This window comes from Protomyctophum bolini (assembly GCF_963924005.1).
Source record: "Protomyctophum bolini genome assembly, chromosome: 22".
NCBI lineage: Eukaryota > Metazoa > Chordata > Actinopteri > Myctophiformes > Myctophidae > Protomyctophum > Protomyctophum bolini.
The window spans coordinates 2,986,459-3,005,326 of record NC_137883.1 but is presented as its reverse complement, the minus strand read 5'-3'; the positions used below and the strand labels follow the sequence as shown (position 1 = coordinate 3,005,326).

Genomic DNA, 18,868 nt, shown 5'->3' with positions numbered 1-18,868 from the left:
TATAGCTTTTGGTACGTACCTTGAATTTGGGGAAATTACTTGACCGGGTGTGGTAGGGTTCACTTTCCAAAATGTTTTCTTCATGTTACTTCCACTTCAGTTCAAACATACCGGTGTGCCTCTTAAAAAAAAGTTTAGTTGTTTTTCAAGTTTTGAGTCATGGGAATGTAAAAATGTGCCTATTATTGACAACTCTGATAACATGGTGTGAAGACAAACAGTCAGTGGTGGAAAGTAACTAAGTACTTTTACTTAACTAGCCTACTGTACCATTTTGAGGTATTTGTACTGTACTTGAGTATTTCCAATTTCCAGTAGGCCTACTACTAGCCGATTTACTTCTGAGAGGCTTTAATGTCATCAAATGGTGGTCCGTGCTCAAATGCTGCACAGACTTGGCGAGCTTTTTTTTTTAGTACAGTTGTAAGTCAAGACCTTTTTACTCAGACTATAAGTGGTTAAACTAAAGGACTTCCGTCAACCCATGGCACTTGACTGTGTATAGGCTATATTGCTGTGGCCTGTGGTCAGGCAAATACATGCACGGCCACGTAAAGCCACTATACAAAAAGAGCATTTTCAGACTCAAAGCTCTCAACAATGACCCAATTGCCAGGTCAACTGACTGTAACCTATAAACATTGAACACCGATTCACCAATAAGTGCACAGAGCCTTTTTAGGACAACAGGATTTGTACAACCTCCTAGCGTAAATTGTACATTTTTAGATTGCGAGTGGACCACAGTATATAGGCAAGAACTGTTCACCACTTAATAGCGAGTCTGCTATGCAATGTATGCAATTGTACTGTATGCTAACTTATTCATCCTATAGTGCTGCATGTATATGTATAGTATAGTGTATAGTGTACAGGGTATATCTTTGCAAATGTACTCAATAAATCAGGTTGGTGTGAGAGCCTCGGATCTCTCAAGGAATTGATCCCGTAGCTGGACCTGACTGACGCGCCATTCTATTGCCGTACTTGTTATTCGCTGTGTGTCAGCCCCAATGACACACACACACACACAGGCAGATCCTCATGCTTTTAATGTATCTATTTATTACAGCATCAGATCTGCGTGATTTTAGAAACAAACATAATTAGAACAGATTACAGACAATGGATATTTCAGACTGAAACGGACAAACATTTCGCTCCACACCGTTTCAAAGTGCTGACGTATACCTGCGGTCAAAGCCGTTTGCCCTTCCGGGTCAATCCTTCCCTCACCATAATATGCCCGTGAACTTGACGCTTATGTAAACAACAGCGCCACCCCCAAGGTTACATAAAAGGTATAGCACATCCAAAAATTAAACAAGCGGGGGACAAGGTACTCACATTTCCATTTATTTTTATTGGCACACACCAAAAAGGAACGCTAACGCGTTCCGGCTATGCAGCCTTCATCGGAGCTGCATAGACGAAACGCGTCCCTATTTTTTGATGTATACTTGATTTGGGTTTGGCACTCCTTTAGTTCCTTCTCATTTAGTTACATAAAAGGTGTTTGACATTGGTGGTCATTTGGCCCTTACAGTTGGTATATTCTATATTATATATATATATTATGTATATATATATATCCTTGTTTACTCATTTATAAATTTCCTCCGTAATAGTAATACTAGCCTATATTCTACCTGTATATTACATATATTTTCTATATCCTACCCCAGCACGGAAGGCGCAATTCTAAGTAATTTAGATATTATATCTAATGGTATATAGGCTGTGTTTTTACACACTTGCTAGATTTTTTACACTATAACACTGTCACTTACACTGTATATAGTTATTACTAGTTATTTTCATGACTTTTCAAATGTTACATTTTGTATAATAATATGCTGGACATTACTGACAGTCTCTGCTCATACATACGAGTGTGACCAATTAAGCCTATAAATCTATGACGCTTTTGGAGCCCATATACCCATCTATCTCTTCTCTGCCCGTGAGTCATCGCTGGTCCCTTCACGCTGGCAGCCCAGCCAGTACTTTGCAATGGATCGTGGGTATGGGGGGTTGGCAATGTCCACGTACTTAGACTTCAGGTCCACCCTGTAGTATTTATCTGGTGAAATAAGAACATCATACATTATAATATATATACATTTATAAAATCACATCCCCTGGTATTATTTATACCAAAATAACAATGACAAAATTGCGTTGTGAATGAGTGCACATGCTTTACTGTAGGAGAGTGATTCTCAACCTTTTCCCGATATGCATTACGGTCACAGACCCACATTTGACATGACATTTTATCTCTGGGACTCCAATCAACAACATTTTTATGTTAGACATTGAGGGGAAATTATAAGATTCTCAGATTTCTTTTAGAAACGCAGCTTATCATACTATAATTCAGTCAATGTCTGTGTGTGTGTGTGTGTGTGTGTGTGTGTGTCTGTCTGTCTGTCTGTCTGTGTGTGTGTCAGAAACAGCGCATTATCTCATCATTGCCTGCACCAATCACTCCCACTTTTCACACAGGCATTGACCATATGAATATGGAGGTCTTAACGGAGCCCTTTTTTCGATTTGACACATTAATGATTAATAATGAATTTATTAGTGAATTAAAATGCACCCGGGCGCAGTAGCCCCCGTGGCCACAAGAAGGGGGGGGGGGAATATCTCACAACGGGTAAGGGCTATAGTCAACTATAACCGGTTAATCGATCGATATTAAGGTTATCAATAAATGAATGAATTAATCGATAATAATCGACATCCCTAATAATATACAGACCTCTCTTGAAGAAGTAGACATTCTGTGCCGGCACGCCCCTGTGGTCCTGTGTGGAGGTGGTGGTGGTGGTGTCGTAGTCAGGGATCTCACTGTCCTCGTCGTAGTCGGTGAAGTAATCAAACAGGTCCTCAAACAGCGACAGGGAGCGGCCGTGGCGCCCCCCCCCCCCCTCCGCCCCCCTGTTTACTCCCTGGCCGCCTGCGGAGACTGTGCCGCCCAATCACGGGGGAAGGCTGCTCGGTCGGAGGGGGACTCGGGTCTTGGGGCGGCTGGGGGGGACTGACGTAGATACGGCCCACCATGGCAGCGTCGACGGGTGGTCTGATGCCCGCCCAGTCCCTGTGGTCCTGTGTGGAGGTGGTGGTGGAGGTGGTGGTGGTGGTGTCGTAGTCAGGGATCTCACTGTCCTCGTCGTAGTCGGTGAAGTAATCTAACAGGTCCTCAAACAGCGACAGGGAGCGGCCGTGGCGGCCCCCCCCCCCTTCCGCCCCCCCGTTTACTCCCTGGCCGCCTGCGGCGAATGGGCCGCCTTATCACGGGGGAAGGCTGCTCGGTCGGAGGGGGACTCGGGTCTTGGGGCGGCTGGGGGGGACTGACGTAGACACGGCCCACCATGGCAGCGTCGACGGGGGGTCTGATGCCCGCCCAGTCCCTACTGATCAAACGAGGGCCCTTGTTGTGATGACCACCCTGGACTTTAACAGACAGATACAGAAATGTCCATATATGGGGCATATAAGACAGACAGACAGACAGACAGACAGACAGACAGACAGACAGACAGACAGACAGTATAGTTTAAATGCAAATACAAATTAGTATTATTTGAAATTGCGCAGACAAAGACAAAGACGAGTGTAGCCCCACCATCCATGATTTCTTTTTAAATAGCGGTGGAGACGTGTTTTTAAGGATTCTATGATTAGGAGGTTGTTGACAGAAGGACTACTGTGACAACAGATGAAAGGTGTCTTACCGGAGCCTCCAAACAGCTGAGTGAAGAGGCTCTCCCATGTCTGGTCGCAGTACAGGTCAGTGTAGCGTGTGAACAGGACGGATGGAGAGGACCTGCTCATCTGCACACACTCCCCATGGGACGGCTGGTGCTTGAACTCATACTGGTAATACTGGTCCCCTGAATTGACAAACACAGCAGGTAGAAACAAACTTAGAACGTCTTGGGTGGCTGTGTGTGTGTAAGAGTGCTTGTAAATTATGACATCAACTTGAGCTCTATAGCTGAGAGTATATATTTAATACTGAGTAGTAGACCTATGAACTTTAACTAAATAGTTCACACACGAAAAATAATAATCAACAAACAAGGTGTTGCGTGTAATGTTATACCTTTGAAGAAGTAGACCTTCTCTTTGCCATGGTGACCTGGTGCTGCTATTGCGAAAGCTGCATTAACGTCATCTGGGATCTTGTCGAAGCCCACTGAAATATCTCTAGGGTAGTCGTCATCCAAAACATTGTCCTCAAACCTCCAGTACTTATTCCCCTTGAGATTGAGATTAGAACACCAGGTGTTAAGGAGCACTGAAAACAAGTATTTTATAATGCAAGCATTCTAAATCTGGATTTAGCAAACCTTATTTGGATTATAATGGAAACGTTGTCCCAGTTACCTGTATCAGAGATGTCATAGAATATCTACAGCTATCTCAATCTAGATCTATTATTTCTTGAAGCTACTTAATGTCTCTTGTCTCTTGTTGTTCTTCCTTTTCCTTTCTTTTTGTACCTTTTTTTATTATGTTTTATCTGCGCTGTCCTTTATGTATGTGGGATTCTATGTGGGTGAAAACCTCTCCCTCTCATCTTTCCAAGTGTTCCGTGCTCATTATCCCAGCAGCAGATTCAGCATCAAGGTTCTGCTCTGTTAGAGCATATTGCACTGGTACTACAGAAAGATATGAGGCAGTACCTTGAATATGTAGGTCTTTCCCTGGCAGTTGATGCGTGTGAAAGCAGCATCGATGGGACCAGAGATTCCCCACACGTCTTTGATGAGTTTGGGGTAACCAGGAAGAACTGACCTCTCATCCAGCTCAAAGAAATAATTACCTGGGGAGACATTGGATGCAAAATAGTATTTCTGTCAGGTAAGCCCAAGCATCCAGTGTTGATGTAACAGTGAGTTGTACATTGTAGGAATTTTGTCTCATTCCATGGGCAAATGCCGCAAATTATATTCTTGTCACTTAAAACGCTATATGCTTTTGATGTGTCTTTCTTACAGGGCTCTGTGGATTAATTTACCTAATTCCTTTGTTGCAGTTGCTGTTGAAATGAATAGGAGGTCCAAGCAGGCATATTTCCTTCTTTCCATTTATTGATCAGCAATCAGTTACAGGTTACAAGCATTCGTTCCATGGTTACAGCATATTGAGGCCTTCGTCCCAGGCAGAGCGCCTATAGGTTCCCTGTGTGTGTGTGTGTGTGTGTGTGTGTGTGTGTGTGTGTGTGTGTGTGTGTGTGTGTGTGTGTGTTGACCCTTAAGGCTCTATTGCCTCTTGTCAACAAGTTACCACAGGTGGTCTTATTTTCAAAGCATTCTTCAGTGTGGTAAAACCTCACAATGTCCACTATATAGCAGGATCGCACAGCTGTTACGAACTGACTATCTTAAAGTGTCCCTATAGGCTATCTTAGTGACGTGCTATTCTAAATGACCTCTTCGCTCAGGCTTCTCTGCATGTGAACTCCTACAGGCCGAAGTGTTCTGTGTACAATCATGAGATATGTTGAGAGGCATATCAAAATCACTTTCACATGCATTCAGACCCACCTCTGAATGCATAGATGGAGCCGTTCTTCACCTGCAGGAAAGCATCAAATGGCCGTCCACTGCAGGGGATTGCATCGGGGTCTGGGGGCGAGGTGGGGTGATCCGTGGTGGTGGAGGGAGGGATGGTGGCGGCGGCGGTGGTGGTGGGTGTGGGTGCTGTGCTGGTCATCGGTGCTATGGTGGTCTCAGGGGACATTGTGGTAGCTGTCGTGGTATCTTCTACTTCATCGAATACATCGCCACGAGCAACTGAATGAATGGTGTATATATAAGGTTAGTGTCAGTGTCACAATATATGTTGCATACATGAATAATATAAGATTTAAAGCTAGAGTGTATAGGGTGACATATATGAACGATTGTCTCTATGCTTATAGATCACCAGGATATATACGTCCTGTGTTTTTGATTGAGGCTCTGAATTTCACAGCTGTTCTTATCGTAATACGATGCATAGGCTATTGAACCACCCAGTTAAAAAAGAAAAACATAGAAAAACAACAAATACCACAATACGGTATTATTAAATAATAATAATACAAGTCAAACGGGTACACCACAGTCCTGACATGATTGTACATTCCAGGTTACCAGAGAGTCTGATGAATATTTTCTATCTAACAACTTAAGAGAGAGACTGACGACGGTAGTCTTTTTGTTTTTGGCTACCGTTCAATAAGGTACATTGAAGCATTATAGTCTAAGGGTCACTGTATCCAAGACTGGTTTGGATTGATATTGTTTTACATACAGTACAGCATGCAGTAGCGAGAGGCCATTAGGCCTACTGTAATATCCTCATGTCTTCTCAAAAATGCAAGCGAAACATATCTCTGCTGTTGGGAAGAAATCACCTATAACACGAAAATGTAAAAATGTAAATATAGCCTTTTTCAGGAAATGAAGAAAAACATTATATTTTGAAAACAAAGCAATATTGCCTCATCAAAGTTGGTGTTGTGACTTTATATATTGTGAATTACTTGCATGAGAGGGGGAGAAGATGGTGGAGTTAGCTGTTTTTCCACAAGTTTTGTCCGAAGCACTTTTTACTATTTTTCATTGGTTCAATATTGTGCAAAAAAACCCCCAGATATATTACTGACCTTTCTTTGGGCAGGCAGTATCAAAGTCCCCACAGCAGCTGCTATAATAGACACACATGGAGTCACATTGGCATTTAGTCTGGGGGTTGAAGGTGCCACATCGACCCACACAGGATTCTGTGGAAAATTAGTTTGATGCATTAGCACTATATAAATATACTGCAGGTTATATGTATGGTAGCTAGTATGCTAGTGATGCTGTTTATGGCTTTGTTATAGCTAACTAAATCAATGTACATTTAGAACTCATACTTTACCTTAAGCTACTATCACAATAGCCTGGAACTCACCTATGCTTTTTATGGCATAGGCAGCTCCCGGCAGGATCCGCCAATATATGTGCAGCTGCGCGACATGAGACTAATTACTTAGAGCGACAGAGAGAGAGAGGAGCGTGTGTGTGTACATGTGTGCGTGTGTATGTCAATTTTACAAAGGTGCAGACAATCAGAAATCAGCAGAGAGTGAGCAATGTTTGCGCTACTCTATGCCGAATTGAAGTGGACTCAGACCCAGACTTTTTTTTTCTCCCTGGAAATAAAAACGTCTGGGTTTCCGAGGCTACTATCACAATAACCAGACCAGGGGTCACCAACATGTCCAGTAATACACAATGCCGGTGGCAAAGACTTTGCCTAGCTTGTCTGTGACAAATTTTAGATTTTCTGTTTTACACGCGCCATTATGTTCTTATTTTGATCATAACACCCACTTACTCAACGTCAGTAATGTGTCCCGTTTTTCTTCAGAATATGTATGACAATTATTTACTACGACTATTAGGAGTCCAACTAGTACTAGTGGTTCTCAAATGTTTTATTTGCCTTAACTCTGAGAGTGTTCAAATGGAACCAAATCGACCCATAAGGGTCCATTTGAACACTCTCAGAGTCACAGACCTGTTGTGGTCACGCAGGGCTATATCTATTTATGTGTTTCTGGTAGTAGCCAATTACCATTACCATTGTATGTCCGTTACAAAAATGGAATGTTGACAAAAATGTTCACCACAAGCCAACATGGTTGATGACACCTGGACTAGACTAAAAAAAAAAAAACAATCCCAAAAACATATAATAAACTTACCCTCTGCAGCAAAGGCAGCAGCCATCAATGCCACAAGTGCCAGCAGAACCCCTGCTGGTTTCATGTCTGCTCACTTTTAGGCGGTGAGAAATTGATATTCCACTTTTCAGATGCAAAATAGCGAGCACCTCATGAAGCAGATCTATTTGCTTCAGAAGCTCTGCCTGTCTATACATGAACTCAATGTGTGTGCCTTTGAACGGAGAGGCACACTTTTGGACACGGGGAATGCACTCTGCAGTCAATCGATTTCCAACCATTAGTCGTTGAACCCTGAGCCCATTATGTATTGATGATTTGGTGTTTTAATCATTAAACTCCCGCAGCAGATTTCTGTCCAGACTTATTCCGCTAAAAGCTTGGCGTGGTTTTACCACATGCTTATACATTTCAATCCATGCCATATACTTCACAGAACATTTTGACTAGATTTTCTGGCAAACATATTATATATGAGACAAAGAGAGTGAGAATTGTTTATTATTTTCAGTCTGCTGTCCGTGTGGCTCATTAACCAGGCCGAAGGCATTGGGAGAGAGTATGTTTTGCACTCCGTCCGTCCGTGTGTGTGTGTGTGTGTGTGTGTGTGTGTGTGTGTGTGTGTGTGTGTGTGTGTGTGTGTGCGTGTGTCCTTCCATCCGTCCATCCGTTACCAGCTAATCTCCGGTTTATTGGCCCAATCCATGCCAAACTGTGCACACACACTCCCTGGATGCCAACGACGAAACCTCTACCCCAAATATTCCGGCCTGTTATAGCACCCATCCTGTTTGGCTAAGATTGGTTTCCAAAGCTCACATGATTGGTCCGTTTCGAACAAAATGCCACAAATCACAAACACAGTGTGCAATGTTGAAATTATATACGCTCATTACCACTAGGCCGAGGACGACATGCTGATTTTTCCAAATCAGCCTCACGGTGGCGCTATAACAGGGCAATTCATGTTTTTATACCTATAACTGCATCGATCTGTGTACAACCTTGTATGCACACTCCCTGGCTATGGAAAAATATTTTCCCTGCATCCCTCCACATCTGCCAGTTATAGCGCCACCATGAGGCACAGATTTCATCCAAACTCACGCAAATCGGTACACATGATCTCTGTAGTCATGTGATCAAGAGGAGTCTGTTGGATTTCTCAGATTCTATCTACACTGATTGGCTAAACATTGCCTTCTAAAGTTTTCAGCAGTGGCCCGTTTCGTACAAAATGCTGCAAATGTCCTGTTCATCCAGAATTCTATCCTCAGAGATGCTATGAGTGATCTGGCTTTGCATTTCCTCAGCAAAATGAAGAAAATTGTTACAAAAAACAAACAAACAAAAAAACATGTTTATATACGCCTACATTTTGCCAAACATCACACACACTACTATCCTAGCTCCTGTAGACCTGTGCCCATGCAGAAGGGCACTTTTTTTAGTTTGGAATGTAGCTAGCAGGAAATTACCTCTAATCTATTGCACCATGTGCATCAGCGTTGTGAGCTTTGTAGTTACATGATATTGTTTTGTTTCTGTACAGTAAGTTATTTTAAGTATAAAGCCTGTTTGACTGCATCATGGGTCCTTTGTCCTCTGTACTAGAGTCCACTCAGCTAGTTTAAACAAGTTAAATGCTGTGGACAGCAAAGCTGTGTCAATATTTAAGCGGGGGGGGGGGGGGGGGTCACTCCAGTATCTATGGCTATTAGGTGAAATAGATCTGTTGCTGCTAATCTGCCTCTGTGTGAACATACTATAGTCAATGGAAAAGACAAGCATTCGAATCCTCCTGATATGACGTTTGGTAACACTTGCAGATAAGGTTCATGAAATAATGATTAATTATTATTATTATTGTTATTAAATATATAGCCTATCCTTCCATTCCGTCTCCCTTTGAGAACAGTTAGCAAGCACTATTGTGTTTGTTGACATTCTAACCGCGATACATAACTAATTTGCATACTGAAATAATTACATGTTTTCAAAACACGTAATTATTGCAACTTTTCTTCGCATTTTTTTCATTTTAAACAAAACATGTTTTTCCCCCGTCTCTGGCCAATATACATTGTGAATTTGTGATGTAATTGTGCCACTGAGATGCAATAAGGCATCAGGTGGGAATATGTTACTGTTATTATACAACAATATAATCATCAGACCTACAGTATACCCGATCAAAAAGCTGGATCGTCTGATGATTCACTCATGGTCGGAATAACTTAGTTAGTTAGTTTTTATAATACAACTTTTGGGTCATAGATGACTCACATGCAGATTGCTGTGGTTTACCCCTGTAGGATTGGGGGGGGGGGTTGGGGAGTTGGTTCACTATTGAAAAATAGTGATACAAAAATAGATCTACAAGCTCATAGCGGCTCGCTACGAGCTTGTAGATCTGCTATTTTTGAAAAATTGTGAAAATGTGGCGCAGATATTTGAATATTTATATTCTTTCAGAGCAAAACGTTTTTAACTCAAATCTTTGCTTCCCTAGAAGAACAACATATTATCAGATGGGGGTCGGCGGCCAATTACATATTTTTGGGGGCGTCCGTGACATGAGAATTTTTGAGAACCACTGACATAGAAACATGGGCTTTTTCAGAAAACTGTCAGGATTTAGAAGATTTTTTTTAGAATCGTCCTCAGGTCTAAATGGGTTAAGGACCACTTCACCACTTTTCAACCTATGTTCATATTAATTGGTCCTCACTAACGTTTATGGTAAAATAACACCATTTTCCCTATACTCTGCATGTCTGTGGGCTGTGGGCAGTTCAGAAGCTCGGCGTCCACCATGAGTGACACCATCAATGGGGAATCCAAGCTAATAGAAACCGCAGCCTTTCCATTTCTGAAAGGTTGCAATGCACACAATGGAACTTGAGCCATCGTTCTCACGATAATACAAATCTAAAAATGTTTTTGAAAAAAAATCAGTCCCTGGTGGACGGGTTTCTGAACTGCCCACAGCCCTCCTATAAGACTGTGGGGTCCGTTTTCGTCACCGCTAAACCCCTTATCCCTAAACTTCTAAACTGCCCACTGCCCTCCTATATGAGACACAGACTGGTTTCTGAACTGCCCACTGCCCTCCTATATGAGACACAGACTGGTTTCTGAACTGCCCACTGTCCTCCTATGAGACACAGACTGGTTTCTGAACTGCCCACTGTCCTCCTATGAGACACAGACTGGTTTCTGAACTGCCCACTGCCCTCCTATGAGACACAGACTGGTTTCTGAACTGCCCACAGCCCTCCTATGTGAGACACAGACTGGTTTCTGAACTGCCCACTGCCCTCCTATGAGACACAGACTGGTTTCTGAACTGCCCACATCCCTCCTATGAGACACAGACTGGTTTCTGAACTGCCCACTGCCCTCCTATGAGACACAGACTGGTTTCTGAACTGCCCACATCCCTCCTATGAGACACAGACTGGTTTCTGAACTGCCCACAGCCCTCCTATGAGACACAGACTGGTTTCTGAACTGCCCACAGCCCTCCTATGTGAGACACAGACTGGTTTCTGAACTGCCCACAGCCCTCCTATACGAGACACAGACTGGTTTCTGAACTGCCCACAGCCCTCCTATGTGAGACACAGACTGGTTTCTGAACTGCCCACAGCCCTCCTATATGAGACAGACTGGTTTCTGAACTGCCCACAGCCCTCCTATGTGAGACACAGACTGGTTTCTGAACTGCCCACAGCCCTCCTATATGAGACAGACTGGTTTCTGAACTGCCCACAGCCCTCCTATACGAGACACAGACTGGTTTCTGAACTGCCCACAGCCCTCCTATGAGACACAGACTGGTTTCTGAACTGCCCACAGCCCTCCTATACGAGACACAGACTGGTTTCTGAACTGCCCACAGCCCTCCTATGTGAGACACAGACTGGTTTCTGAACTGCCCACAGCCCTCCTATACGAGACACAGACTGAGTAGAAATAAATGGTGGTATTTTATCATGAACATTATAGTGAGGACCAATTATACGAAGATAGGTTGAAAAGTGGTGAAGTGGTCCTTTAATGTTGTGTAATGTCTTGTTTTTATATTATTGTGACTTTTACGCTATTTGGTGAAAATGAATCAAAACAGTAATTCACAGTATAGCGTATGAGTATATGATTTTGATTTGTGAATCATGAATAAATAACTGTACATACGTATATAGGCTATTGCCTAAACAAAAATACTAAAATGTTTGTCATTATATCCAGCTATACTCTGCTTCAAGTTTTATTGAGGGCAGAAACGATCATTAAAAAAAATGACATCATTCATGCAATTGTTCCTTTTTCGCAACTTCTATAAATGTGCCATTTCCCCACAATGTTAATTAGTTTGATTGAACGGGACCATTAAGATATCCGTGGCAGGGTGACACTCCCCTACATTAACCCATTCTGAACGGGAACCCATTTTGGTGTTAGCATCATGTTATGCTTTAGCTATTGAAAAATAGCAGATCTACAAGCTCATAGCGCGCCACCGAGTGTCGCGCAACGAGCTTGTAGGTCTGCTATTTAAAAAAAAATCGAAGAACCACTGACATTTTTAGAATCTGATCTCAGGTCAGAATGGGTTCATCAGACCAGTGTGTGTCCTAGTGGAAACCTCGTATGAATCTGATCTCAGGTCAGAATGGGTTAAAACGTCAAAGACACAATCACATAAAATGGGGCTTCTTTTCAAGTCCCGTCCCTCAAAATAATCCTTGCCACTGTCTCACGAATTGGTCCCCATTGAGCCGAAGTGACGTCACTGTGGCGTCATCGAGCATTGTGCTCGAATTGTCGGTGTCATTATTTTTTTTTTACATAATAAAGGGGTGATTTGGTGGAGATACAGACGTGCGATAATTATAAGTTGTGTCAATGTGATTCACTTCGTTTCTTTCTGAGGCGTTATACTAATAACAGGGTCATTGGGCTTCCATTGGACTGGTTGGGGGGGGGGGGGGGGGGGTTGTAAAGTGTCAAATGAATTGCATTTTTTTACAGCGCTTTTCCAAGTGCTCAAAGAAGCACTTTACAATGGTTCATTCATTCGTTCATTATGAATGAATGTGAAGCGGCGAACAGTCGACGCCTGCAGCGTCCTCACTCCCCACATTCACACGGCGACGGTGGCGAGCTCACACCGACCGACTCATTGGAGGCGACGTATAGGGTTCAGTGTCTTGCCCCAAGGACACTTCCACATGTGGACAGGAGGAGGAGGAACCGGGATTCGAACCGCCGACCCAGGGATCATTGGACGACGCGCTCTACCTCCTGAGCCACAGCCGCCCGCAATATTGAGACTAAAAATAGACCCTTCTTTACACTCTTGTGCTGCGTTCACACTGGCAGCTATACAAACATATACAGGCTATAGGCCTACCATTCACTTTCAATGAAAGCCAGCCACACGAACATAGAGACACGCAGGACGTTAAATTGTAGCTGCTACCAAAGTTGCAACAGCTAAAAATCTACAAAAACGTTGAGCACATGGTTTCAACTTCAGCTATACAAAGATACAAAGCTACACTATGCTGTGTATAGCTTAATTGCATATGTGGTATGTGGCGATGTAAACGCAGCATAATGCTGCGTTTATGTTACATGGGCATATGGGGGGAACCGCCGAAGAGAATGTTGCCTGCGTAGTGCAAATTGACTGTGAAAAGTGGACTGACTATAAGTAATCAAACGGCAGGTGTGGGGAATTCAGCAGGTGTAGGCTGGGGTTGCCGTGGCAATCAATTAGATCAGGCAGATGAGGGGAGTGGGGACTGAGGACTTTAAACCCATTCTGAGCGGGAACCCCTTTTGGTGTTTAAAGCATTATGTTATGCTTTAGCTATAAATAGCAGCTCTACAAGCTCATAGCGCGGGACTCGATGCCGCGCTTCGAGCTTGTAGGTCTGCTATTTATTTTTTTAAACGTGAAAGTGTGGCGCAAAACTAAAAACAAACATGATACTCTATATGCCCAGTCACCATGCATGCTGCACCGGTGATGTTCCTTTATACTTACGCCAAGTTTAAAATAACAAGGGAATGCACAGAATATCAATACAAAGCAACTGAAAAACACATTATTTCAATGGTATAGTATAGTGCAGGGATACTCAAATAGATTTACCTGTGGGCCACATTACAAAAATGGCAAGGGGCCAGGGGCCAGTAGATAAAATTACGACATTAATGATACTTGATAACTTCTCTCTTTCAATTGCTTTATTTTCGCAAAATGTATCAAAGTACAATGTGCATGCACACAATATGTAAATAAATAAATGTGTTACATTTTCTTGCATAAACACAAAGAGCTGTTTCCATAACTGCACAAATTATTGCACATAACATGAGTAGCTGTTATAATAACATAATAACATAACATGACCTTTTTCATGAAAAAAAATGAGTAGTGATATGGCTGACTGAGTAAAATAAAACAATCTACCTGAAAATAGATAGCTATAAGTGAAGAGCAATTTCCGCAATTTCCGCAATTACCATTTCCGCAATTTCCGCAATTTCCATTTCCGCAATTTCCTCAATTTCCATTTCCGCAATTTCCGCAATTTCCGCAATTTCCATTTCCACCATTTCCGCAATTTCCGCAATTACCATTTCCACCATTTCCGCAATTTCCATTTCCACCATTTCCACCATTTCCGCAATTACAATTTCCATTTCCAACTATTAATGGCAGCTGGGTTTCATCATTCAAATAAAATAGAATTCTGTCCGTTTAGCTATAAAATTATGTCAGGGAATAGGGATACACAGTATATGTCTTTCATTTGCATTGCATCTCCCCCCCCCAAGCTTTTATTTTCGTTCGAGTAATAGTACAACTCTAATAGTATTACTTATAATAATGTAATTAAAGATAACTTCATTCAGATTTATTTATTTTTATTTCATTTTCCAGATATTTTTTTCTTCCTTTTTTTAGATTTTCATTGGTGGGCCAGTCATAATGGTCCCGCGGGCCTGATGTGGCCCGCGGGCCTGAGGTTGACTATCACTGGTATAGTGGATGGAGAGAGAGAAGATTTTTGTCCGAACACGAAATGGCAATTAAACTAATTGGTGTGACAAAGGGTGAATTGGCTATATGGTCTTATATATCATGTATATGAGAGTAAATCCTTTGGCTTTGGCTCCACCAAAGTGTGTGTGTGTGTGTGTGTGTGTGTGTGTGTGTGTGTGTGCGTGCGCGTGCGTCAGTGAGTCATAGGGTGGAGGAGGGGGGGGGGGGGGGGGTGTGGTCTTGACTATATATGGTTTAGGATCCGTGACCACTGACCAGACGAGAGTGCATTAGGAAACAAACTCGGCGGCTACAATACACTTTTAAGGAGAGATTATATAGTCGAGCCGAGGACTCCAACATCAAATAATCATTGACCATTTTTAAATGCAGCTGTAGTTGCAGGAGAATTGACCTATAGAGAGAGAGGACTTAGAGAGTGCAGGGGAAAGAAAGAAATCTGCAGTTGTATTGTATATATATATTCCAGTCAGTGGAAAAAGGAGACAGTAATTATATTGTAACGCAGTTTAGGAAACATGCTTTCGAGGCTGGCTTTCGTCGTGCTCGTGGCAGGCGTGGGCAGCGTGTGCAGATACGTCGTGGACGCCGATGCAGGCGGCGGCGGCGGTGATCAAGTCGTGGCGGGAAACTACGGAGTGAAGCTGTGCGGCAGAGAGTTCATCAGAGCCGTCATTTACACCTGCGGTGGTTCCCGGTGGAAGCGTTCCTTGGGTAGGTCCTTAAGTTACAAAATATATATCATAACTATAGTCTATTCTTGTCCCTCATGTAAAAATGGTTATAAGCATATATATAGACTTGAAGTTACAGTGTTGATTTCGTCGAGTAAAACTGAGACGAAAAATGTCTGTCGACTACCTTTTTCCGCTGATGAAAACTAAATGGAAACTAAATAAGAACTAAGCTTTGATGACTAAAACTAAGACTAAATATGCCGATAATTTCGTCAGCAAATACAAAATAGACTAAAATGTTAGGAAGGGGCTATAGTGGACAAGAGATATAAGTCATTTTACACATGGTTGCATGCCGAAGATAGCAGATCTACAAGCTCACAATGCCACGCGTTGTGAGCTTGTAGATCTGCTATCTTCAGCAAATGTAAAAGCAGGTGGCCTCAAGGCCCGCCAAAATATACATTTTAGTCGACTAAATCAACTGTAGATTTAGTCGACTAAAATCTTATATTATAGGCCTACTAAAACTAGACTAACACTAATAAGACATTCCGGGTGACTAAAATGTGACTAAAACTATTCAAGAGACTATGACTAAAACTAAAATAGAAATGTTCTGCAAAAACAACAATGTTAAGTTACAAAATATATATACTAGTCTATTGTATATATATATATATATATCTATATCTATAAAAATGCAATTAATTATTGTCCCTCATGTAAAAATGAACGGTTATCGTAGGCAGCCTATAGACTTTTATAGTTAACTGAAAGAGAGGAGCCTGTTCCATATATAATAATACGTCTTTATGTTGAATTCTGAAACGTTTTCTAAATATGAATTTAAGCACATGCTACTTACAAGGTATAGGCAGATGAGTATGCCTGGGACCATTATAGGCTAGTATCTACAGGCTACTTAACTATCTCTATTGGTAAGTTGATTGATCAGTCCTAAAGTTACCCCACGCACCCCCACTCCCTTTGATTATTGGCAGCAGAGGCATGCCATAATGTTTGTGGCTTGATTTCAGCACCACGGACAGCTCATTTCAAGGGTGAGCTTTTCTCATTAATTTTCTTAAAGACTTTCAATCGTTTTAAATTCACCAATTATAATCAACTTAAAACTCAAAATAATCTCTTTTAAATACATAGGCGGAAATCGTATATAATTCACCAAAAGTGTCAATTTATTGTGACTTTAAGAACGTCCAGGCTGTTGAAACCCAGAGGTGTTTTTTTTCTCCGTTTTGTAATAGTTCTACAAGTCAGATAGCCTATTGGTTTAAACATCACACCCGTGTGAATTAAGTGAGGGGCGCTCCGTCCATCATACATCATAATACAGCCAATTATAGAATTTGCGTCCTCACCTTCGACTTCAATGTTTGTGTTTACCAATGTTTGCGTTTACCAATGTTTGCGTTTACCAATGTTTGTGTTTACCAATGTTTGCGTTTACCAATGTTTGCGTTTACCAATGTTTGTGTTTACCAATGTTTGTGTTTAGACCAACACTCAAAGCTGGCCATTCATTGTCAATGGCATTTCCTGTTTGTGTGGCCTTGTGGTCAGAGTGTCCGCCCTGAAACTGAATCTTGTAGATCTGCTATCCCTCTATCTTTGTCCAAAAGTGCCCTCTTAACGGGATTTCAGCCCCTGCCCCTCTTAAAGCCCCTGCCCCTCTTAACACTCTCTGCACGTCCCCCTGTTCGTCATCTCTTCATACCACCCTGCAGATCCTTTCCAGGTGAGCTCCTACATCGACGTCGACGAGGGGGATATCAACCAGCGCACCTGGCAGCAACAACAACAACAACAACAACAACAACAACAACAACAACGTGGCTTCGAGACGGATGTCCGGCGCTCTCCGATCCAAGTCTCCCTCTCGTCTCGCTCGCTGGCGGCAGACCTGTTGTCCTTCCTCGGAGCGACAGGAGAGCCAGAGCAGGGCAGCCAGGAGGACCAACAACAGCAACAACAACGCCAGTGGTTTCAGAAGGCCTCCCCTCCGCGTTCAGCAGAGCGAGAGAGGAACCCCTCCTCCTCCTCCTCCTCCTCCTCCGCTGATAATGACGAGTCCTCCGCGGCCACGGCCAACAAGAGGAAGAGGGACTTTAACATCGGCGTGGCAGGGATGTGTTGCAGCCAGGGCTGCACGAAGAACGACATCGGACACTTGTGCTGAGGAGAATCCATACGACGTGCATGCGGGGTCTGTTGGGCAGTGTTGTTTTCCTCGACTAAAACTATGACGTCGACTACCTTTTTTTCACTGGCGAAAACTAAATGACTTAAACTAAGCTATGATGACTGAAACTATAGGACTAATTATACTGACAATTTCGTCAACACAAATTAAAAACTAGACTAAAATGTTAGGGAGGGACTATAGTGGACAAGAGATCCAGTATAAGTCATTTTACACTTGGTTGCATGCTGAAAATAGCCGGTCTACAAGCTCACAATGCGTCGCAGCGCGACGCGTTGTGAGCTTGTATATCAGCATTTTTCTTTCAGCATTTTCAGTCATATAAAAACGCGCCGTCATCAAGGCCCGCCAAAATACATTTTAGTCGACTAAATCACCTGTAGATTTAGTCGACTGACACTAGACTGACACCAAGACATTCCAGGTGACTAAAATGTGACTAAAACTAAATTAAAACTAAGAGACTGAGACTAAAGTGGGCATGTGGTTCCCAAACTTTGTCATGTCAAGGACCCCCATTTGAAAAGATAGATATGCCAAGGTACCCCGCATATATAGAGAAGATTCTCACGGCTCTAGCATTGATTCTCAACCCGTTTCATTTGAAGGACCCCCAGTTTGACCTGCATTAGGCTATACGGTCCCCCGTTTAATGGCATTTGTATATCTTGGACCCTCAATTTATTATTGTAAAAATCAATGTTAATACTCTTAAAGGGCTGTATTTTGCGTGTCTTAAGTACCAGGTCTTATTACCTAACTTGAGTAAACTAAAGACCTGGAGGCGTGAACAATGCTCTTTGGCCACTCAGAATAGCCAAATGGCATTGATCACGCCTCCAGGTCTTTAGTTTACTCAAGTTAGGTAATAAGACCTGGTACTTAAGACACTCAAAATACAGCCCTAAGAGTGCACAAATGGAACCTAATGGAACCAAATGGAACCGTTGGGGTCCATTTGTACACTCTCAGAGTTACAGACCCATAATGGTCCATTCGGTTCCAAACTATTATTTAGCTGGGGGGGACCCCCTGGAACTCCCTCCAAGGACCCCGGGGGGGGTCCCTGGACCCCACTTTGGGAACCCCTGGAGGGGCAGAGCAGCGAAGACGATGCACAGTGAAATGCTGATCATTCATTTAAACACTTT

The 18,868-nt window shown here is 42.6% G+C and overlaps 1 protein-coding gene across 1 annotated transcript; it reads right to left on the bottom strand.

Annotated features, from left to right (window-relative positions):
- Nucleotides 1-1,946: 1,946 nt before the first annotated feature.
- LOC308310384 (vitronectin-like) lies at nt 1,947-7,817 on the bottom strand (the record flags this gene model as incomplete). The annotated part of the gene is made up of 10 exons (XM_080756728.1): nt 1,947-2,083; nt 2,768-2,965; nt 3,060-3,278; nt 3,334-3,462; nt 3,744-3,902; nt 4,115-4,271; nt 4,698-4,837; nt 5,562-5,810; nt 6,668-6,784; nt 7,754-7,817. 10 exons carry the CDS (start codon nt 7,815-7,817, stop codon nt 1,947-1,949), a joined length of 1,569 nt encoding a protein of 522 aa, XP_080612854.1.
- Between the last annotated feature and the right edge of the window lie 11,051 nt (nt 7,818-18,868).